This window comes from Haemorhous mexicanus, chromosome 3 (genome assembly GCF_027477595.1).
Source record: "Haemorhous mexicanus isolate bHaeMex1 chromosome 3, bHaeMex1.pri, whole genome shotgun sequence".
In the NCBI taxonomy this organism is placed as follows: domain Eukaryota; kingdom Metazoa; phylum Chordata; class Aves; order Passeriformes; family Fringillidae; genus Haemorhous; species Haemorhous mexicanus.
In genome coordinates this window covers 20,132,644-20,150,305 of record NC_082343.1, presented here as the reverse complement: position 1 = coordinate 20,150,305, position 17,662 = coordinate 20,132,644, and the positions used below count along the sequence as shown (strand labels likewise).

The 17,662-nt window shown below is 36.7% G+C and overlaps 1 protein-coding gene across 6 annotated transcripts in view; it reads left to right on the top strand.

Annotated features, from left to right (window-relative positions):
* Window positions 1–17,662, top strand: part of MARK1 (microtubule affinity regulating kinase 1) — a 55,711-nt gene that overhangs the window by 19,035 nt on the left and 19,014 nt on the right. For 2 of the 6 annotated variants that reach the window (XM_059841002.1, XM_059841003.1), the window contains exons 2-8: window positions 3,512–3,715; window positions 4,291–4,344; window positions 10,409–10,457; window positions 11,574–11,639; window positions 12,590–12,660; window positions 13,644–13,700; window positions 17,422–17,658. In XM_059841002.1, coding sequence (XP_059696985.1) covers window positions 3,512–3,715; window positions 4,291–4,344; window positions 10,409–10,457; window positions 11,574–11,639; window positions 12,590–12,660; window positions 13,644–13,700; window positions 17,422–17,658 — 738 coding nt within the window. Of the gene's footprint in view, window positions 1–3,511; window positions 3,716–4,290; window positions 4,345–10,408; window positions 10,458–10,876; window positions 11,009–11,573; window positions 11,640–12,589; window positions 12,661–13,643; window positions 13,701–17,421; window positions 17,659–17,662 lie in introns of those variants that run through there. The other 4 variants (XM_059841005.1, XR_009485694.1, XM_059841004.1 and 1 more) reach the window with 4 other exon arrangements.

Genomic DNA, 17,662 nt, shown 5'->3' with positions numbered 1-17,662 from the left:
TGATGTGGCCATCAGGTCATCTTGCTTTGGTAAAGTTACCTTGGGTAAAGAAAGAAAATTACAGCTTTGAGAAACAATGGGTCAGATTAACTCTCTTGTGGTCTTACTGCCCTTGGCTTTCTGTAACAACCCTGGTGGAATATGTCAGAAGCAGACCTAGTATGAAGCAGTAAGTGTTAATCGAGCTCTCTTCTGTTGCAGTTTAAAATTGAATGTTAGGAATACTTTTTTGAGATTCCTGAAAAGGTGGATTTTGTTTTGCACACATTCTCTTCTTTTAAAGTACCTAATGTGCAAAATACCTAAATATTCTAATAAACTGTTTCAGCTCTAAGCTTGTTACTGCTTCACCCTATTTTTGTTTAAAATTGCATTGTATTTTAAGAAACACCTAATTTTGTGTCTATTTCTAGGGATTTGATTTTACCCTGCCATAAATTGAATATATTGAGTCATGTTTATGGTGTACTAGTAAGGTAGTGTTTCCCACTACATTTTATATATATGTGTGTATATATTTATAAAAAAAATAAAATCAGGGTATCTAGTGAAATAACAGAACCTCTAATTAAAATCTTGTGTGGGAAATGCAGCTGGTTGACTGGAACTGGTTTTTGATGACAGTGAACTTCAAGGCGAGTGTTGGTTTCTACAGCCCCCTTGTTTCCAGCACCCTGAAAAGCTTCTCAGAATTTAGAGATTATTCTACTGAAATGACATTTTAAATAGCCACATAGTACTGATGCATAATGAATGAATGTATTGTAATGGACCAGAAGGATCTGAAAACTATGTAGCCTGCCCTTCTGGACAATGTGGATGTTGCATACTTCTGTGAAATTCAGCTGTAGTATTCTTTAGAAATAATCTCTGAGATAAATGTTACTTGACCTTGATTATAATTTTTCAACTTCTTAATCTTTTGTTTCAGTTTCACTGAATGTTGATTTCTAGAAGTTGATAAGTTTCTACTTTAAATTCCTCTTTACCTTCCAACAATAGCAAGCTGTTTCTGTGCAGAAAAGAGGCCTGTTACAAGAAGAATTTGAATTTCATTCAGTGCTGTTCAAATTCAGAAATTGTATATATTTAGTTATGTGTGGCTCACAAAACCAGGAAATTTGACCTTCTTTATGCATCATTTCTGTCATCCTTGGGCATAGCTGGAGAGAATGGTTGGTTGACTCTGAAGAGAATGTGTTTGAGAAGGAATAATTAGGAACCATCCAGAGAGGCTTCGTTTTTCTCTCACAAAAAGACCAAAATCCAGAGTCATCATTACCATGAACCTTATTACTCTTTTTCCCTCTTCAAGTCTGGTACTCTTATACTGTCATTTTGACTATATAATGCTTTCCCTGTTCAGTCTGCATTGAAATGATCTATTCTGTGGAGGCATCTTCCTCTTTGCCCATGGCATTGGTTAAGTCTATCCAACTGTTTCTCGAAGAGATCCCTTCAGATATCTGCTGGGCGTAGTCTAATCCTTTGAAGCATATGAATGGCAATTGATATTAGGATTGTCAATGCTTCTGGTAGGCATTGTATTTCCTGTAGTAGAGATCTAATTCAGTGAGTTAAGAGGCTCAAAGACTTCTAAAACTTGTTTGCTTAGCACAGTGCTGTAGCCCTGGGTGGGGTTCTAAGTACAGCTGAAGTATTCATTGTTAGCACCACACAGGTACTGATTTTGCTGGGTGTATTTTTAGGGGAGACTTTTCTTTGGGCTGTAGTTCATCATATGTGGGCCTGGTGTCCAGTGCTGAAGGAATGTTTCAGAGCCTTTTTTGCCTGGAGCTGCCTTTCTGATCTTCTTTTTCAAAGTCCACAAAAAGTATTTTAATGATGTGCTTCTAAACAATAAATACTATTACTAGCATGTTCTTTCACAGCTGAATAAATTTGTCTGATATACAGAATCTAAACATGCCTGGCTAGCTTGGTTCTCCAGCAATTTGGAAAACAGTTTAGTGGGAGTACAGTAGTATTTTGCAGAAGGACTCATGCGAAGAAAAGACAAACAAAATTATATTTAGGGCTGTTCTCTTGGCTATAGTGAATAATTAATAATGCTGGAGGTGATGTAAGCCGGGTTGTGCTACATTTGGGAAGAACATTCTGGTTGTGGTATACTCCTTGTTTTTTCCGGTTGTGTTGCAGCTGTTTGCTACTTTTTCCATATCCACTGCTGCTTATGTCCTGAAATAATCTTGCCTGGTTCAGTGGGACTGCCTGTAAACCTGAGTATTTACAGGCGGGGATTGACTTCAGTCTCCAGCAAATGCAGGCTGAAGCTGGAAGTACTTCTTTAAATTCTGGTTGTATATGAAAATAATTCCTTAAGGAATGATGGATGAGATCAGCACAGCCCAGCATTAGGTTGGGTATTGGGAAAAGCAGTAAAACTCCAGTTACCCTCAGACTGCTTTCAGCTTAAGGTCAAGGATCCTAGGAACAGGCTTGTTAGTGCTGTGTAAAAAGATACCCACTTTTTAATTGAGGCAATCAGTAATGGGAAAATATTCAGGTAATATTCAAGTGTCTGTTGATGCTTTATGCTTAGCTGGGAGTAAGCATGCCTTTCTGCTACAAATCTAAAAACTGCTCTGGGAAGACATTCTTTCTACCTCCAGTATCTGCCAGTTTTCAAAGTCTGTAATTTAAAAGATTAGAAGCTAAATTTTACCTGTTAAACACTTGCACCCATCTGCCACTCTTAGAAAGTATTTGAAATACTGAAACACTTAGCACTCCTTTGGCATTTTTCATTACTTTGGTTTCTCCTTGGAACAATTCCAAGCCCCATCTGTAACTTGTCCCTTATATACTTGGAAGTTAGAGTACAGAAGCAGATTTCAGTGACTAACATTTAATGTGGGATGATGTGTTGGCATACATTAAAAATAACTTCCTTTTACTTCTTCAGACTTTTGAGATTTGAAATACTTTATGCAGTCTCACAGAGTTTTTAAAAATAGTTATTTTTAAATAAAGATGTAGATAGTTTGCTACTTGAACAAAAACTTAAAAAGATGCAAACATGTTTGGGGAAAAAAGTTTACTTGAAAAAAAAAGTAATTTCATTTGACTGAAGAAAGTTAACAAAAAAAGAGTGAAACCTTGTTTCCAAATATGCCCAAGTACAAATATATTTTGCATAATGTATTTTTAAAAGACTAAATTTGATTAAAATTAGACAAATTTATTTGCAACATAGAGCTATACTGTGTGGTTTGGCATGTTTAAAAGAGTCTGTAATGGATTGTAGATTACTACCTAGGTATCTAGTTTTGCTTTTGGAGCTGGTAAAATCTTTCTGCAGACTTTTTCATGAGACATGTATCGAACTCTGCCCAAAGGCAGAGCCCATTGGGCTACCATCCAGAGTTATCAGTTATATTGTAAAAGTTAAATTACTCCCCTTTACATCTTTTTATACTTGTGGTCTATTCTATTTCAATTGTCTAAAATCCAAGTAGCTAAATTCCCAACTATTTTGTCTGCCTTGCAGCACACCTCTGTGGATGGATATACGGAACCCCACATTCAGCCTATCAAGTCAAGTAGCAGACAAAACATCCCCCGATGTAGGAACTCCATAACATCCACAAATGAAGAGCATCCTCACATTGGAAATTATCGCTTACTGAAAACAATAGGAAAAGGAAATTTTGCCAAAGTGAAGCTGGCAAGGCATGTGCTTACTGGAAGAGAGGTAAGCCTTGAAAAGAAGACTGACAGTCTGATTTGTTTTCTTTGGCTATCTTTATAATAAGTATTTCTTCTAGAGGATGTTTCAGCATATAGAAGAAGTTACCTGACATGCCTGAGTTTCCGCCTAACCACCTACCCACCCTAGCCCCTCTTTAAAATGTAGCTTCTTGGTGAAAGGATCAAAATGTTTGTTCTGCATCAAATGGTATTTTGGGCCTGGGAAGGTGTCCGTTCATCCCCAAGCATTTCTAAAACTGAAGAGAAACATATTGATAGGCAGATTTCATTGATATTGGTGATCTGTTAATAGATAAATCTCATGTTTAGAGGGCCTGGACAGGATAATGTTCAGTCCAAATGCAGACAGATGTATAAAACTGATTCTTTGGTGGCAAAGTTCCAAGCTCCTGCTGTTAAATCTTAATAGGTTTGAGAATTTTTCTTGATGAAATGTGTAGAAGTAGACACGCATGTTTTACAGGTGCATCTATGCTCTTGTTCACAGAGGTGCAGTATGGTTTTGTTCAAAACTTCTTCTGTTTAGTAATTCATAGCTGTTTGTTTTTTTTTCCCAAGGTTGCTGTGAAAATAATAGATAAAACCCAGCTAAATCCTACTAGCCTGCAAAAGGTAAGAGTAGACCGTAACATCTGAGATTCTGTAAACAGTTGAACCATGATCCTTTATTTACTTGACAGAAATATTTGATCCCCTTATCTTGCTAAACAACATTTTTGTGTGTGACCTTGGGAGAGCGTAGTCTCCCTGCTATAATGTGAGCATTCATTTGTCTGAGGGCAGTGGCTCCATGTGGTTCCTCTCTGAGCTTTGTTGTTTTGCTCTTCCTTCCTCCTCTAGCTTTCCTCTTTTCCAACAGTAACATTTCTTTCCAGTTAGGTATGCAAACAGCTTGTCTACATGCTAAACCAAGATTTAATGCTGTAAAGGATGGTATTCTTGGATATTTTTCTTTAATGTACTAATTGGTTTTTTTGTGGACTTAGAGTACCAACATCTGTTGTTTTAATGGGCTTTTCTACATTTGTTTTCATAGTCTTTCAGCTTTAATAAAATATTTCCTGAACTCGGGGGACCTGTGGCAATTACTTTTTGTGCACAGAATTGACAAAATGAGTGAATATAATCAAAACAGCATTGCTTATGACTGTAGATAGAAATTCAGAAGTCTTTCAAAGTCATTGTGATCAAGGTTTTATCAAAACCTTGGGGATTTTTGTTTGCTTTGGATTTTTACTATTTAATTCTGGGTATGTTTTGTTGTGGCTAAAGCACAGAAATGTGTTGTCCTACTGGAGGATGCCCATTATAAAAATTTGGGGTATTTTTTGTTTACAAATACTAGACTGCTGTTGTCTGTAGCTGTAGAAATGAGAGAGGCCAGGGCTTATTGCTGTTCTTTTATCTCTGGCTGCTACTACAATTTATTTTATTTTGTAATTTTGGTTATGGGGAGTTATAAACAGCTTTGCTTTAATTTCTTTTTTTCTTTTATACATTATTTGCTTTAATGTTCTCTTTTGTAGTACTTGAGTGTGAGTTCTTCTGGATATATTTTTTTAATTCAGCCTGCTGTGCAGTCCATGCAGAGGCTTTGCTGTTAAGTACTGTATCCTGTATTAAGCAAATCTCTTTGCTAATATTTGAGCTAGAGAAGAGAGACCCGCAGAGGCAGTGTGTGACAGAGCATATTGTGGAAATCCTGTGCTGCTCACGTAGCTTATTTCCTAGCTAGCTTGGTGTTCACACTTGAAGAGCTGGGTTTGTCTCATTGTTGAGCAATGAGAAGCTAAAATATGTTAAAACTTTCCAGAAAACAAAGCGAGAAAAACTCAGCTTTGGGACAATAGTTTTAATGTTAAGTTGTATTTCATACAAAAATACTCAATAATAATTCAATAAACCATTCCAAGTATAAATAAGACTTCCATAGCATACAAAAGATGTTGTCACACTGCACAAATAGTACATAAAATACTCATTCAATAGGACATTGGTGCTGTTATTTGGTTTTTTTGAGTGGGAGCTGGCAACAAGACAAACAGTGTTAGGTACTGTTAGAAGCCACTTGTAGTAGAACTAAGGATAGACATTTAAATTTATGATATAACTGGAATTTCATTCTTCAGTAACTTCTTAATATATTGATCCCATGCATCTTCTGCTCACACTGAAAAATTGGGTAATTTGTTGGTCTCATGTTTTAATTTGTAAAATACTGATTATGGTTTTCAGAAAAAATAATCTTTATTTTGAAGCTTTGTAGGTCTTTAGCCGTGACTGAGTGAATGAATACTGGTTGCCCGAAAAAGCAAACTTAAACACAATTTTTCAGTCACTGAAACAATTGTAAATACAAGGCAAATAAGAGTGAGAGGGTGGTTCATTAGCATGCTTAAGATAATTTCTGTTAGTGTTTTAGTGGGTCATTTGTGGATTGTTAGTCAAATAATTCTTGTTCTTTGCTATGAAATCAGTCACTTTATTTTCTTTCTGCACTGAACTATTACATTTTGTTTGTGATTCTCTTTGTACTATTTAGTATCACTGCATTGTGAAGTTTTATGATTTTGTCATCAGGCTTATACTGTAAAAAGGGCTGTTAAGTGGTTGGGTTTTTTCTTCAAGAGGCAGTGTTGGGAATGGGAAGCAGTGATAGAAGTATTGTGTTGATAGGAACAGACACCTGTCTAATGAAGGTTTATAGAGGACGCTGGAATATGTTACTGGCACAAAAATACCACTCCTGAGTTGGAACCCATCTAAATTCTCCTGGTTGAGAGGATGGCGTCTAGAACTTCAAAGCTGATAAGTTTTGCAGTTCAGCAAAACTTTTAGATCTTCAATCACTACTGATTATTATTAATCAAACAAGACAAATTTTTGGTTATCTTGAGTGTAGGGTCATTTACAAAACCATCCCCTTTCCATTCACCAGAGTATGAAGGATACTGAGTGCAAGTCAGTTTTGCTACAGTACTTGCTATTGACCCAAGTGAAATGAGTCATGTCTTCACATGCACCATTCTATTTTGTAAACAGAAATATTTGAGCACATACTTCCAGCAAGTGAAGTGTTATACAAGCTGGGTCTGTAGTTAGTCACAGGTATAAAAGCAAAGAGTGTTTCGTTTCTTCCTAGCTGCCCACCAGTGATTTTCATGCTCTGTGGAATGCACAGGATACTTCAGACAGAGTTACTTTAGTTTGTCATGGCCTAACATTTGATGGCTTAAGTTAGCTGACCTTGTGAATTTTTAATTTTGCTTTCTTGTCTATGCAATGTGATAGCTTATGTTAATGTCTTAACTTACATTGTAGTTCTCACTCCAGGACCTCTACCTCTTTAAATAGAAAACCTATGTTGAATTAAGGGTCCTGCCCTTTCTACTTTTTTTCAGTTTGTTCACTATACAGTTACCATTGTACTCAGTGAGCATCTGCTTAGAGCAGAGCTGGCTTTATTGTTGATTTGCAATCTTGATAGTAACTTACTGTACTGACTTAGATTTTTCCACTGTCACTATTGTAATTTGTTTCCAAATGTAAGTATTTGGGTTTTATCGTAAGACAAATTTGTATCAAAATAGCTGGTCTATTTTTCATGTCTGCTACATTGAAAATTTTGTCTTCTACTGGCTTCACCAGGGATGTTTCTGAAACAGCATTCTATTGCTCTTCTGCAAACTGCTAGCAGAGCAGAAGATGCCTTTTTTTTTTTTTTAATTTATTAATAGGTTTAATTAGGAGATGGTTATTTCAGATATGCCCCTTCTAGGGGTCAGCAAGAGCAAGCTTTTTATTCTTTGAACGTGTTTGGAGCCTGTAACTTAAGTTCCTTCTGTCACTGAGAAAAGCAGAACAGAAGTAAAGCAGTGTGGAAGATTTGGAACAATCTCAATGTGTTACCTATTGAGAGCTGTGCTCCTTTTGCCACATCCCTTCTCAGTAACAGTTTAGAAAGTAGAGCAGCTTTCAAGCACGTTTTTCAAAGAAGACAAAGCCTTGGTTAACTGAATATTTTCAGTTTGTAGTAACTTAAAGTAAATCTTAAACCTAGGTATCAATCTGGCAGCAAGTAGAAATGTTATTAATGGTGTGGCAGATCTTTGCTTTGTGCAGTTTGTGCCTTGAAAAATTAAGCTGGAAGCACAGGAAACAATTTTTCAAGTCTTGTTACTTTTTCCTACTACAAATTTTAGAAAATGAGTACAGCGCTGCCTGTCTCTTTCTATAAGTGACGCTTTTGAGGCTGCAGCACCTTTCCAAAAAGGTGATGCTTGTTCAAAAGTTTTTTTTTTGAATGGTAGCCTTTTATAAGAATGAAGAGATAAGTCAGGGAGATAAGTCACACCTTCTGAGAGAGGACGCTGCTGCACAGGAAAATACAGATGTGTCTGAATTCTGAAAATGTTATTTTTTTGTCAGTAAAATAGATCATAATCCTACAGCAGGTTGTCCTCAGAAAACAAACATCGCTGTTCTGTCCAGATTTTGTAAGTTTAACCAACTCGGCTTTCTAGGAAATAAATGTGGTCTTTTTGCTTACATCTCTTTGCATATAGAGGTATTTATCCTGAGTGTTATTGAGGGATGTAGTTGCTATTGTTTAAAGCTGCATTTATTTGTAAATACATGGTTATTGGCATTGCAGATGTGTATGACCAGTGTGCTTCTACATGGGCAAATTGTGGGGGAGGAGATTAATGTCAAAGTAGCGCTTCATGGAAATGCGGAGTTGCAATATAAAGTCATGTCCTCAAATACTGTTAAGGCTTTTATTCAGAACCACTTGTGCAACAAAATTTCTTTTCGCTGTAAAATCAATTTGAATCTTGAACCAATTCGAGTCTTAAACCAATTAGTAAACTTCTAAATCTTGTGACAATATTGAATAGAATAATGCGCATCTTTTTTTTCCAATTTCCATGTACTTTACATTCAATATAAAAATGTGAGTGTTGAAATTATTTTCTGTAGAAGTCTCATTTTAATCCAGTTTATGAAGGCTCACTGCTGTGCCTCTTATACCAGCATTAAATTATGATATATACCTCATAGACTAGTCTTAAGTTATGAAATATCTTTCCAGTCTTTAGGGGAGGAACTGATTTTCTACCTACCCGCTTAGGAGCTTTTCTGATGCTGTACCATCCACTGGATTAGATTTGTTAGCTTCTGATTATTTATATTGATTTAGCTGAGAAATTTATTCTTGTGCAACAAATTCCAGTACTTAAAAAAACAGCAAATTCACAATGAACATCCTGGTGTGTGGTGTTTTTCCTTAACAATGGCTGATTTAATGAGGAAGAGAAATTTGCTGAAGTTAACTCTGGTGCATAATATTACATACCCTTGTTTTGTGTTCTGGACGTAAGCAAACTGCATCTGTTCATAATTGCTCAGAGAAATGCTTTTGTAGTCTTTGCTTCCCTCTGAAATTGTTTTAGTGGCATCTATAAGCCAAATGCATAGTAACTGGCATGAAATACTTAAATAATGCAAGTATTCATCTGTAATATTATTACTTGAGCTGTAATAATCTTACTTTATCAAAAACTGAGTGTCAATAAGATGTTGTTCTGTAGTCTTAACTTGTGGAATAAATGCAGAATTTTAGAAATATAAAATACCCTAAAGTGCTACTCTTTGGGGAGCTGTTCAGTCTCTGCCTTGCATCACTGTGCCCTTTTGCAATGCTTGCATCTGATCAAATGGGACTAATCTTGAATATGGAGGGTGAGATGTCTCTGCAACATGAGAGAAACAAAACAGCAACAACACACTTGATATGTTGAGCCCTGTTTCTTTATAAGGAGGACTGTAAGATGTTTTTAAAGATGTTTCCAAAATGTCTAAGCATTACGCTGAAGAGTGAGAGTTTCTTCATTTATTTCAGCATCCTACGTTAGCCCAGTAAGGGACCAAAGAGTGTGCAGCACATCAAATAGGGGCTATGGTGTTCAGTTAAACAGTGCAAGCCTATCAGTATTGCCAACCTCAAGTACACAGCACGAAACTACATAGGCATTTTTGATTTCTTTCCTTTGAGCCCCTAGGTTAATCTTGATGCACCTCTAATTAATAAAGCCATGAATGGTAGAAATTTAAGACCAGTAACCTCTTGTTTCTGTTAAAATAAAAAATTTGTGTGAAGTGTATATACTAAGGGCTTAAGTTTGTCCAGTTATTTATAATTATGTGATTCAGTGTCATACAGCAGACTTTCAGCAATGATAAATCTTCAGGACTTGCAGGGGGAAAGAGGGGGCATCACTGCTGCTTGTGATCAGTGTAAAATTTGGTGGTTGTGGGGAAAGCAAACTTGCCTGCTTCTCTGTGGAGCAGCAGGACTTGGAGGATGTCAGAATTCCTGGTAGCTTATTCCATTTGAACATCTGTGCGTGACTTCTATCTAGAGCTGCGCCTTGTACTTTCACCTACAGTTTTGATGTGTTTGGGGTAGTTGGCTGGGCTTGCCAATCACCAAAGAAATCAGAGAAAGAGAGTGAATACTTGTGTGAATAATCTGTGGGGTTTGGTCAATGTGGAACTCCAGGTTAATGCTACTTTCTGTTGCCATTTCTGTCTTCTTGCCATTTAAAATTGCGTATCTTGTGTAATTTTTCCCTAATAAACCCCTTCTAAGGAAATTGTCCTGCTTCCTTGACAGTTGTTTCGAGAAGTACGAATAATGAAGATTCTGAATCATCCCAATATTGGTAGGAGCCCTGCATTTCTGCTGACTTTTTTTCTATTATACTGTTTACATTATACTCTATTTGGCTGTATTTGAATGTACTGCTGTTAAACTTTTTTTGGAGGTAATAGGGACAGTAAGCATCCAGTAAATGCTTCATTCTCTCCCCTCTTTTATTGACTCTACTTGCCTCAAAAATTTTGCTCAGAGGAAGTAAACTGCTCAGTCCAGAAAAGCCTTACAGAGTAGATGTGAGCTCTCCAGTCTATCAAGTACCCCAATTCCCCTCTTCTATTGAAATTATTCTTGAGACCCAAAAGCATGAGTTTCTTAGGTGAGAGTAGCAGAACTCCATTAGTTCAGTCTAGGAAAGACTCCTGCTGACTGATATTTCCAGAAAATTAGAATTACCAAGTATGTAATTTTCCCTTTCTGCTTTAGTTCTTTCACCTACCCCACAGCTTCAGGGCCCTACTTTGTGATGACAATTCTTCTGGCTGAGGAGGGCTGGACAGTCTTGTTCCAGAGACAGTTAATGGTCCTGAATTGGCCAGAGGGCTTGTTGAATACAAGGTATGGACGAGGTGTACAAGTTATTACATGCTAGGCGCTCCCTTCTCATCCCTTAAATTGTTTGTTGTTTTTTCAGCATTCATAGCTTCTGCTGTTTTTTGTTTTCTTGGGGATGGTGGTGGGGTGTGTTTGTTTTAAATGAGTGGTTATATTGCAATCTGAGGAAAGTCAGACTTAACACTTCTGGTATCCACTTGGTTTTTAGTTGGTCAGAAATTTGGATTTCTGACTGTGAGCAGCTTGCTAGCAAAGCAGGGGAGGTTTGTATGATCTTAATTTGTCTGTGTCAAATTAAACACTAATTTCAGCATGAAGTCGTTTGTACAGTGCGCATAAACTTCTGAGAAAATTGTGAATTAATATGCTTCATTATCAGATGTGATTTAGAAATTAATTTTTGGTCTTTTTCCCTCTCAAAAGAATGCTAACCTGAAGGATATAAAGTTTCTGTATGATTTAGTGTTAATCACTGGCCATAAATTATACTCATTCCATGAGTATAATTGTTTGTTTGTGCTGTGCTTTTTTTCCTGGCTGCAATCTCTCTCATTCATTTTTCTTGCAGTAAAATTATTTGAAGTTATTGAGACTGAAAAGACGTTGTATTTGGTAATGGAATATGCCAGTGGGGGTAAGTGGATTCTGAAATGTGCGTTAGGGATAAACTGAAATGCCAGTTACATGCCTAGAAACGCTTTAAGGATTTAAGGGGTAATTTCAATCTGGCCTTCAGAGCAGTCTCAGCAGACCTCTTAGGGTAGGATTTCTTGATTCTGTTAAGCAACCTCTAAGGTTTTTGCTCAAGGGTAGTTCCCATTCTGAGGTTCCTGCTGCAGTATCAAGAGATAATCTGGCACAGATTCTGGCAAAAACTCTCCACTCATACTTATCAGCTATATTTAGGCAAGCACTGGGGCCTCATTTTATCTTGCAAATGTGTGCCAAAGCACTTGAAGAGGCAGATCCGGGGATGGGAATCAGTAACACAGGAAGGGGAACCAACAGGCTCATAGTGAGAGGGATAGTGAGTGCCTGCTTGAGAAGCTGCTTAGCATCTGAATGGGAAATGTTTGAATGTGGGAAGAGAATCCAGCACGGCGCCAGTGACCAGCTAGGAAAGGCTGCTGTGAGACGGTGCAAAGATGACGATCTGAAAGGCATTTGAGCAGCTTTATTAGGAAAATAATAAGAGGGAATAAACAGAAAGCATATAAATAGCATTAAGTGAAGCCACTAGAGATGTGCAAAACAAATCTGGTGTATAAGTTGCCCGATTCCCAGTGTGTCTTATGATATGACTATTTTTCATGATTGATTGTGTTTGTTTCACAGTGGCTAAGTAAATTTATTTTAAAAATTGAAGTCCTAGTATGAAGGGTTCCATTTTTACTTCTTAGTTTTTATTTGTCCAAATGAAATCCAGTGTGAAAAGTCAAAAGGAATTTTTCTTGGTTGCTTCTATCTTTTTTCCCTTCAAGAAGGGGAGCACTATGGGGTGTGTGTTATTTTCAAGCATAAATGTTTTGATTGTGTGTGATAGTAAAAAAAATAATACTGATGTTTTGTCCCTGTCATGCTCAGGAGAAGTGTTTGACTACCTAGTTGCACATGGAAGAATGAAAGAGAAAGAGGCTCGTTCAAAATTCAGACAGGTATGAAATTAGTGTGTCCATTCTTTTTTTTTTGTTTTTATTTATGTTGCTTTCAGATAGACGTGAGTGTGAGCAAACTTCTTTTACTTAACAAAAAATTGTTTTGATAATGTTTATTAAAGCTGCAGTGGAAAAAAATCCCAGAAGAGAAAAATATCTGCTTCCTATATACTTTCTAAAAATAGTAAAATTGTTTTACATTTTCTTTTAGTCACTGTTCCTAAGAGTCACTTTTTTATTGTGACTCACTTGAGATTTAAATCCTTATCTGAATATTTTGGAATTTTACAGCTGTTCTATCTAGAGATGTTGATATGAAAAACAGGTACTGCTGTGTCATGTCACTGTTTTGTATGAAGGCTATTCTGTAATAGGCTTTTATATTCTTATTACAGACTTTCTCATCTTAATCCTTTTCTTACTCTGGTTTTAGTGATTGTTTTGGAAAAGCTTTAATCAGATAAATATATCAAGTTAGGTGTTTTTCAGAATTAAGTTATATAATTAACATTTAAAGAAACTGCTCTTAACTTGCTGTTCCAGACTTGTTTTTTGTTGTATATGTGAAAGATGTGAAAATATTGAATGAGTTGTTCTACTAGGGATGAATTGCAAAGATAGGCAGTTGAAATTTTAGAAGATAAAATCTGAGCTGATGTATCTGGCTACTGTCTTGAAGGGTGGATTAATTTCCTTTCAATAGTTATTGCTGTTGGGTGATTTGCATTTTAAAAATATGGTTCTCCAGTTATCTTGGATGGTATGTATAAAACTTCTTTTTAGCAGGAAAATGAGCTGCTTATAGGGACTTTCTAGTTTTACTATTTAAGCTTTAATGAAAAACTTAGATGAATATTTTTTAAGATAAATATTCATTTCTTGCGTTCTAGTGAATAATATCAGGAAACAAAATTACTAAATTATATGCAAAAACTTATAGTGAAGTTGAAATAAAATATTTCACTGATCATCTTTTGTTTCAGATTGTATCTGCTGTACAGTATTGTCATCAAAAATGCATAGTTCATCGTGATCTTAAGGTAGGTTGTTACTTCTTTTCTTTTTGCTGCCTATTGTACAGACTTAATTGCATTCTATATATCAGTCCTTACCACTGCCTGTGAATGCCTCAAACATGTGAATGAAGGAACTATCACTTGTATTTCATTCTCAATTTCCTGAAGTGCAAAAATAATGTAGCTTGCCTCATGGAACAGGGAAGAGACAAGAATAGAGCATGTGTTACTTTCATTCCAGTTTTGGCTTTAAGAAAAAGACATGCTCTCCAAAGAATTATACCTGCTGTCATGCTGGTATCTACACAGTGAAGCTGCAGAAGATCGATACCAGCCATCACTACTTATTTAAAATATTTCCAGTTAAGGTGTATTGCAAGGATTTATAAAACAGTCTTTCCTTAGTGATTTATAAGAAAAACATTAAGTTTTTAATCTCTTTGAGCTTTTGGTGTATATTCTAGTGTTTAATTTGGCCAGGAAAATCATTTAAAGGTAAACAGAAATTAGTTGATTTTTTTTAAAATCATTTTTAGTAATGTATCTGTGTAAACCACCAGACTATATTAAGAGTTCAGCCAATACAGGTACAACCTAAGCCTTGCCTGAAGTTGTCTTCATGCCAAGTTTAAGTATCATGGGACTTGGACATCATCCTCACCCACTTAAAAGCTGTCTTGTGCCGTTGCTTTGATGTCTTAGAACCGACACCAGTGTTTTCTTTGTAAATGTTCATTCTTACTAATGTATCTGGATACTTAGGAATTATTCAACCTCAGCTTTTCACAAGGGTTTTTCTTCACCAGTATCTTTTGTCTTATCTTATAATGCACTGCAGCACTCTTTCAACCTCATTCTTACAAATCTGTTCCCTGGTACCTGCAAATCTCCCAGGTCCTGCATGTGCACATGAGGATGGATAACAAATAAATACATCCTTTTCTGCTGAGTTGTCCCTGCCCCAGGAATGTTGTTATCTGATGGTGGAGGTGCCTGCCTAGCACTCTGAAGTCAGAATGCAAGGAAGGAAAAAAGGATTGGATCTCATTGAAATCTTGATTAAAAAAAAATTCCTCTATATCTTGCCTGATGGTTTGGAGCCTGTGAATGTTTTGTCAAACTCCCTGGAGATTACTGTAGCCACTTCCATTGAGCTTTGCAGAAGGCTGCACCCAGGGACCTCTTGGCCAGCCAGGACAAGCCCTTCACTAGTTTTCTAGGTTGGCTGGGAGTACAGCCATCTCTTCATGCTTATCTAGCTGTGGCTCCTTCAGCCCAGCTATGTGACTGAATCTTGCTTCATCAGCCCCTGCAAATACTCAGCATCCTGCGTCTTGCTTTTTCTCCCAGAGCCCCTTAGAGCCTCCACCTCTCTTCCATTTCTTAGTTCCATAGCGCACACAGGTCACAGGCCATCCTCTCAAGCCTATGTAAAACAGCTTTGCAGCATTCACACAGGAACTACCTGCAATGAGGAGTCTTGCTGCTGATCTCCTTCCTATTTGCAAGGCAGTCAGGCAGGCTCCAAAATAACTTTTATTTTTAATGTGTCTTTTCTTGGCTGGAGTAATGCTAGACTCATTTGAAAAGTTAGAGTAAAGTGTGATTGAGAGCGAGTCAGCCTAGCTGATGAAAAATATTTTTTTCCAAAGGAGAAAAGGCTAAATGTGTGGTTTTGAGGAAGTGTTCTTGCTTCATCTCTTCTTTCCAAGTGATACGACATCTCTGTCTCATTTGAAACTCTTCTCATGGAGCTGCTGAGAAGGAAAAGCAACTTTTAAGTGGTGTCTGCCTTCTCATCTGCTTCTGTTGACTCTCTACGGTATCAGCACGTTGAGCAATTGATATTGCAGCACGAGACAGAGATCCTGCACCACTTTGGATATTTTTGATAAGACTTGTTGGTTTTAATAAGAGGGTAAACTCTATTATTTATAAGTTTTTTTCAGACTAAACTGGAGAGATATGTAAGAAAATATGCAAGTTTGTCCAGGCTATTCTGGTTGAAAAATCATCTCCTTTTTACTTTGTAATTATAAACAACTTGTTTGGAAAGGGCTGTAACCAATTCCAGTTTTGCTCATCCTGTGATGCACAGAACTTATCTTTTCAGGTCATAGTTTTTGCTCTGAACATGTAATCAACAAGAGCATCATCTTTCGATTTGGCGTATTAAAAAGGTCTCTTGGTGTTTTTGTTTGAAGTAAGGAACCTGTAAGCGTGGGGCACTTGGGTAGCAGAGTACTGTTGAACTAGGAGGACTATTGTAATCACAGAGCAGCTGCACTGACAGTACTGCTTTCACCACAAGGAAAATGAAGTCTTTGTGAAGTAGAAGGCTGTCAGATCTGGAAAACAGCTCTGTGAGTCTGTCTGCAGTCACATCAGCTGGAACCAGCTGGAATTACATGTCATGAATTGGAAAAATAAAATATTTTCCAGGACAGAGTTTGTAAAAATGGGCTGTATTTTACTCCTGATAAAGGCTAAATTCTGTTGTGCAACTCTTGGCTTGATAGACATTGATATATATATATATAGTAGTTAATTGTTTGCTGTTCTGTTCATGGAGTGTAAGCGAAATTATTAAAAATAAGCTCAAACAAACCCATACAAAATCATGTTTATCTTTTTAATCAAATCCGCTGACAATTAGATTGCTGCTTCTCTGATTGTGAGCCAAAACATTTTTAAATTTTCAGGGCTCAATTCTGAGCACAGCATCTGATGAGAGATGTCTCTTTGCTGTAAAGCTTTTGTTTGGCAATAAGATGAATCCTCTAGTCTGGTTAACATCTGGCCTCCTGTTGTAAAAGTATGATTCGTTCTCTGCTTGGTGCTGTCTTGTGTTGCTGGCATGCAGATCAGGAGCTGAGACCTAGTTAGATAAATAAACATTGCCCAGTTCTGCTGCACTCCTTGCACAGCATCCTTGCATTTTGAGAAATCAATTTATTCCCCCAATAATATATCAGTATTTCTGTAACTTCACCCTTTTAATCTTCTTATCTACATGTGGTGCTAAATATAAGATACTGTTTACTGACTCTCCAGGTACCTGTACACTTGCATCTATGTATATGTGATGCATTGCATTCACATGATTGCTACACAGGCTCTAATCTTAGATGTATAGAATACATTCTGTGTGAAAAGAATGAAATACTTGAGTGCTGGCACCCTGGTGTTGCTGAAGCAAGCACTAATAATAAAAGGGAGAAGATTTTTTGGTACTGAATGCTAAAGTACAGCATGTAGCTTGAAGTGTTTCATCTTATAAGCAGAAAGTATCTTCTTAAATCTTAAATTCCTTCTGACATTTACTCTGCCATAATGGTAGATGATATCTAGAATTAGATTTACTCTCCTTGGCATCAGAAATTGGCATGAACCTGTCAATAGCTTCAACTGCTATTCTGAGATGTCTAGATACTTCACTGCAAAGCTGAACTAAGTTATTTCTTCCAGAATATAAAATGTTCATAGTTGATTCACTAGCTGACTTTTAAATTTGTTTAGCTGCTTTTAATAGTTATATTTTCTTGAGTAAACATTCCTGATTTTCAGTCCTTGTAACACGTATGGGGGATTAGTTTATTTTATTCTGCAAGAAAGAAGCAAATGGTTAACTGTTTTAGAAAAAACATACTTGCATTTATTGATAAATTATTATATTGCATTATATATATATTTATACTTAATCTGATATAAAAGTTGTCCTCCTCCTCTCTTATTTTCCTCTTAGGCAGAAAACCTTCTACTTGATTCAGATATGAACATTAAAATTGCAGACTTTGGGTTTAGTAACGAGTTCACGGTTGGTAATAAACTGGACACGTTTTGTGGCAGCCCACCTTATGCCGCACCTGAACTTTTCCAAGGAAAGAAATACGATGGCCCCGAAGTGGATGTGTGGAGCCTTGGGGTGATTTTGTACACACTAGTGAGTGGATCACTGCCATTTGATGGTCAGAATCTAAAGGTAC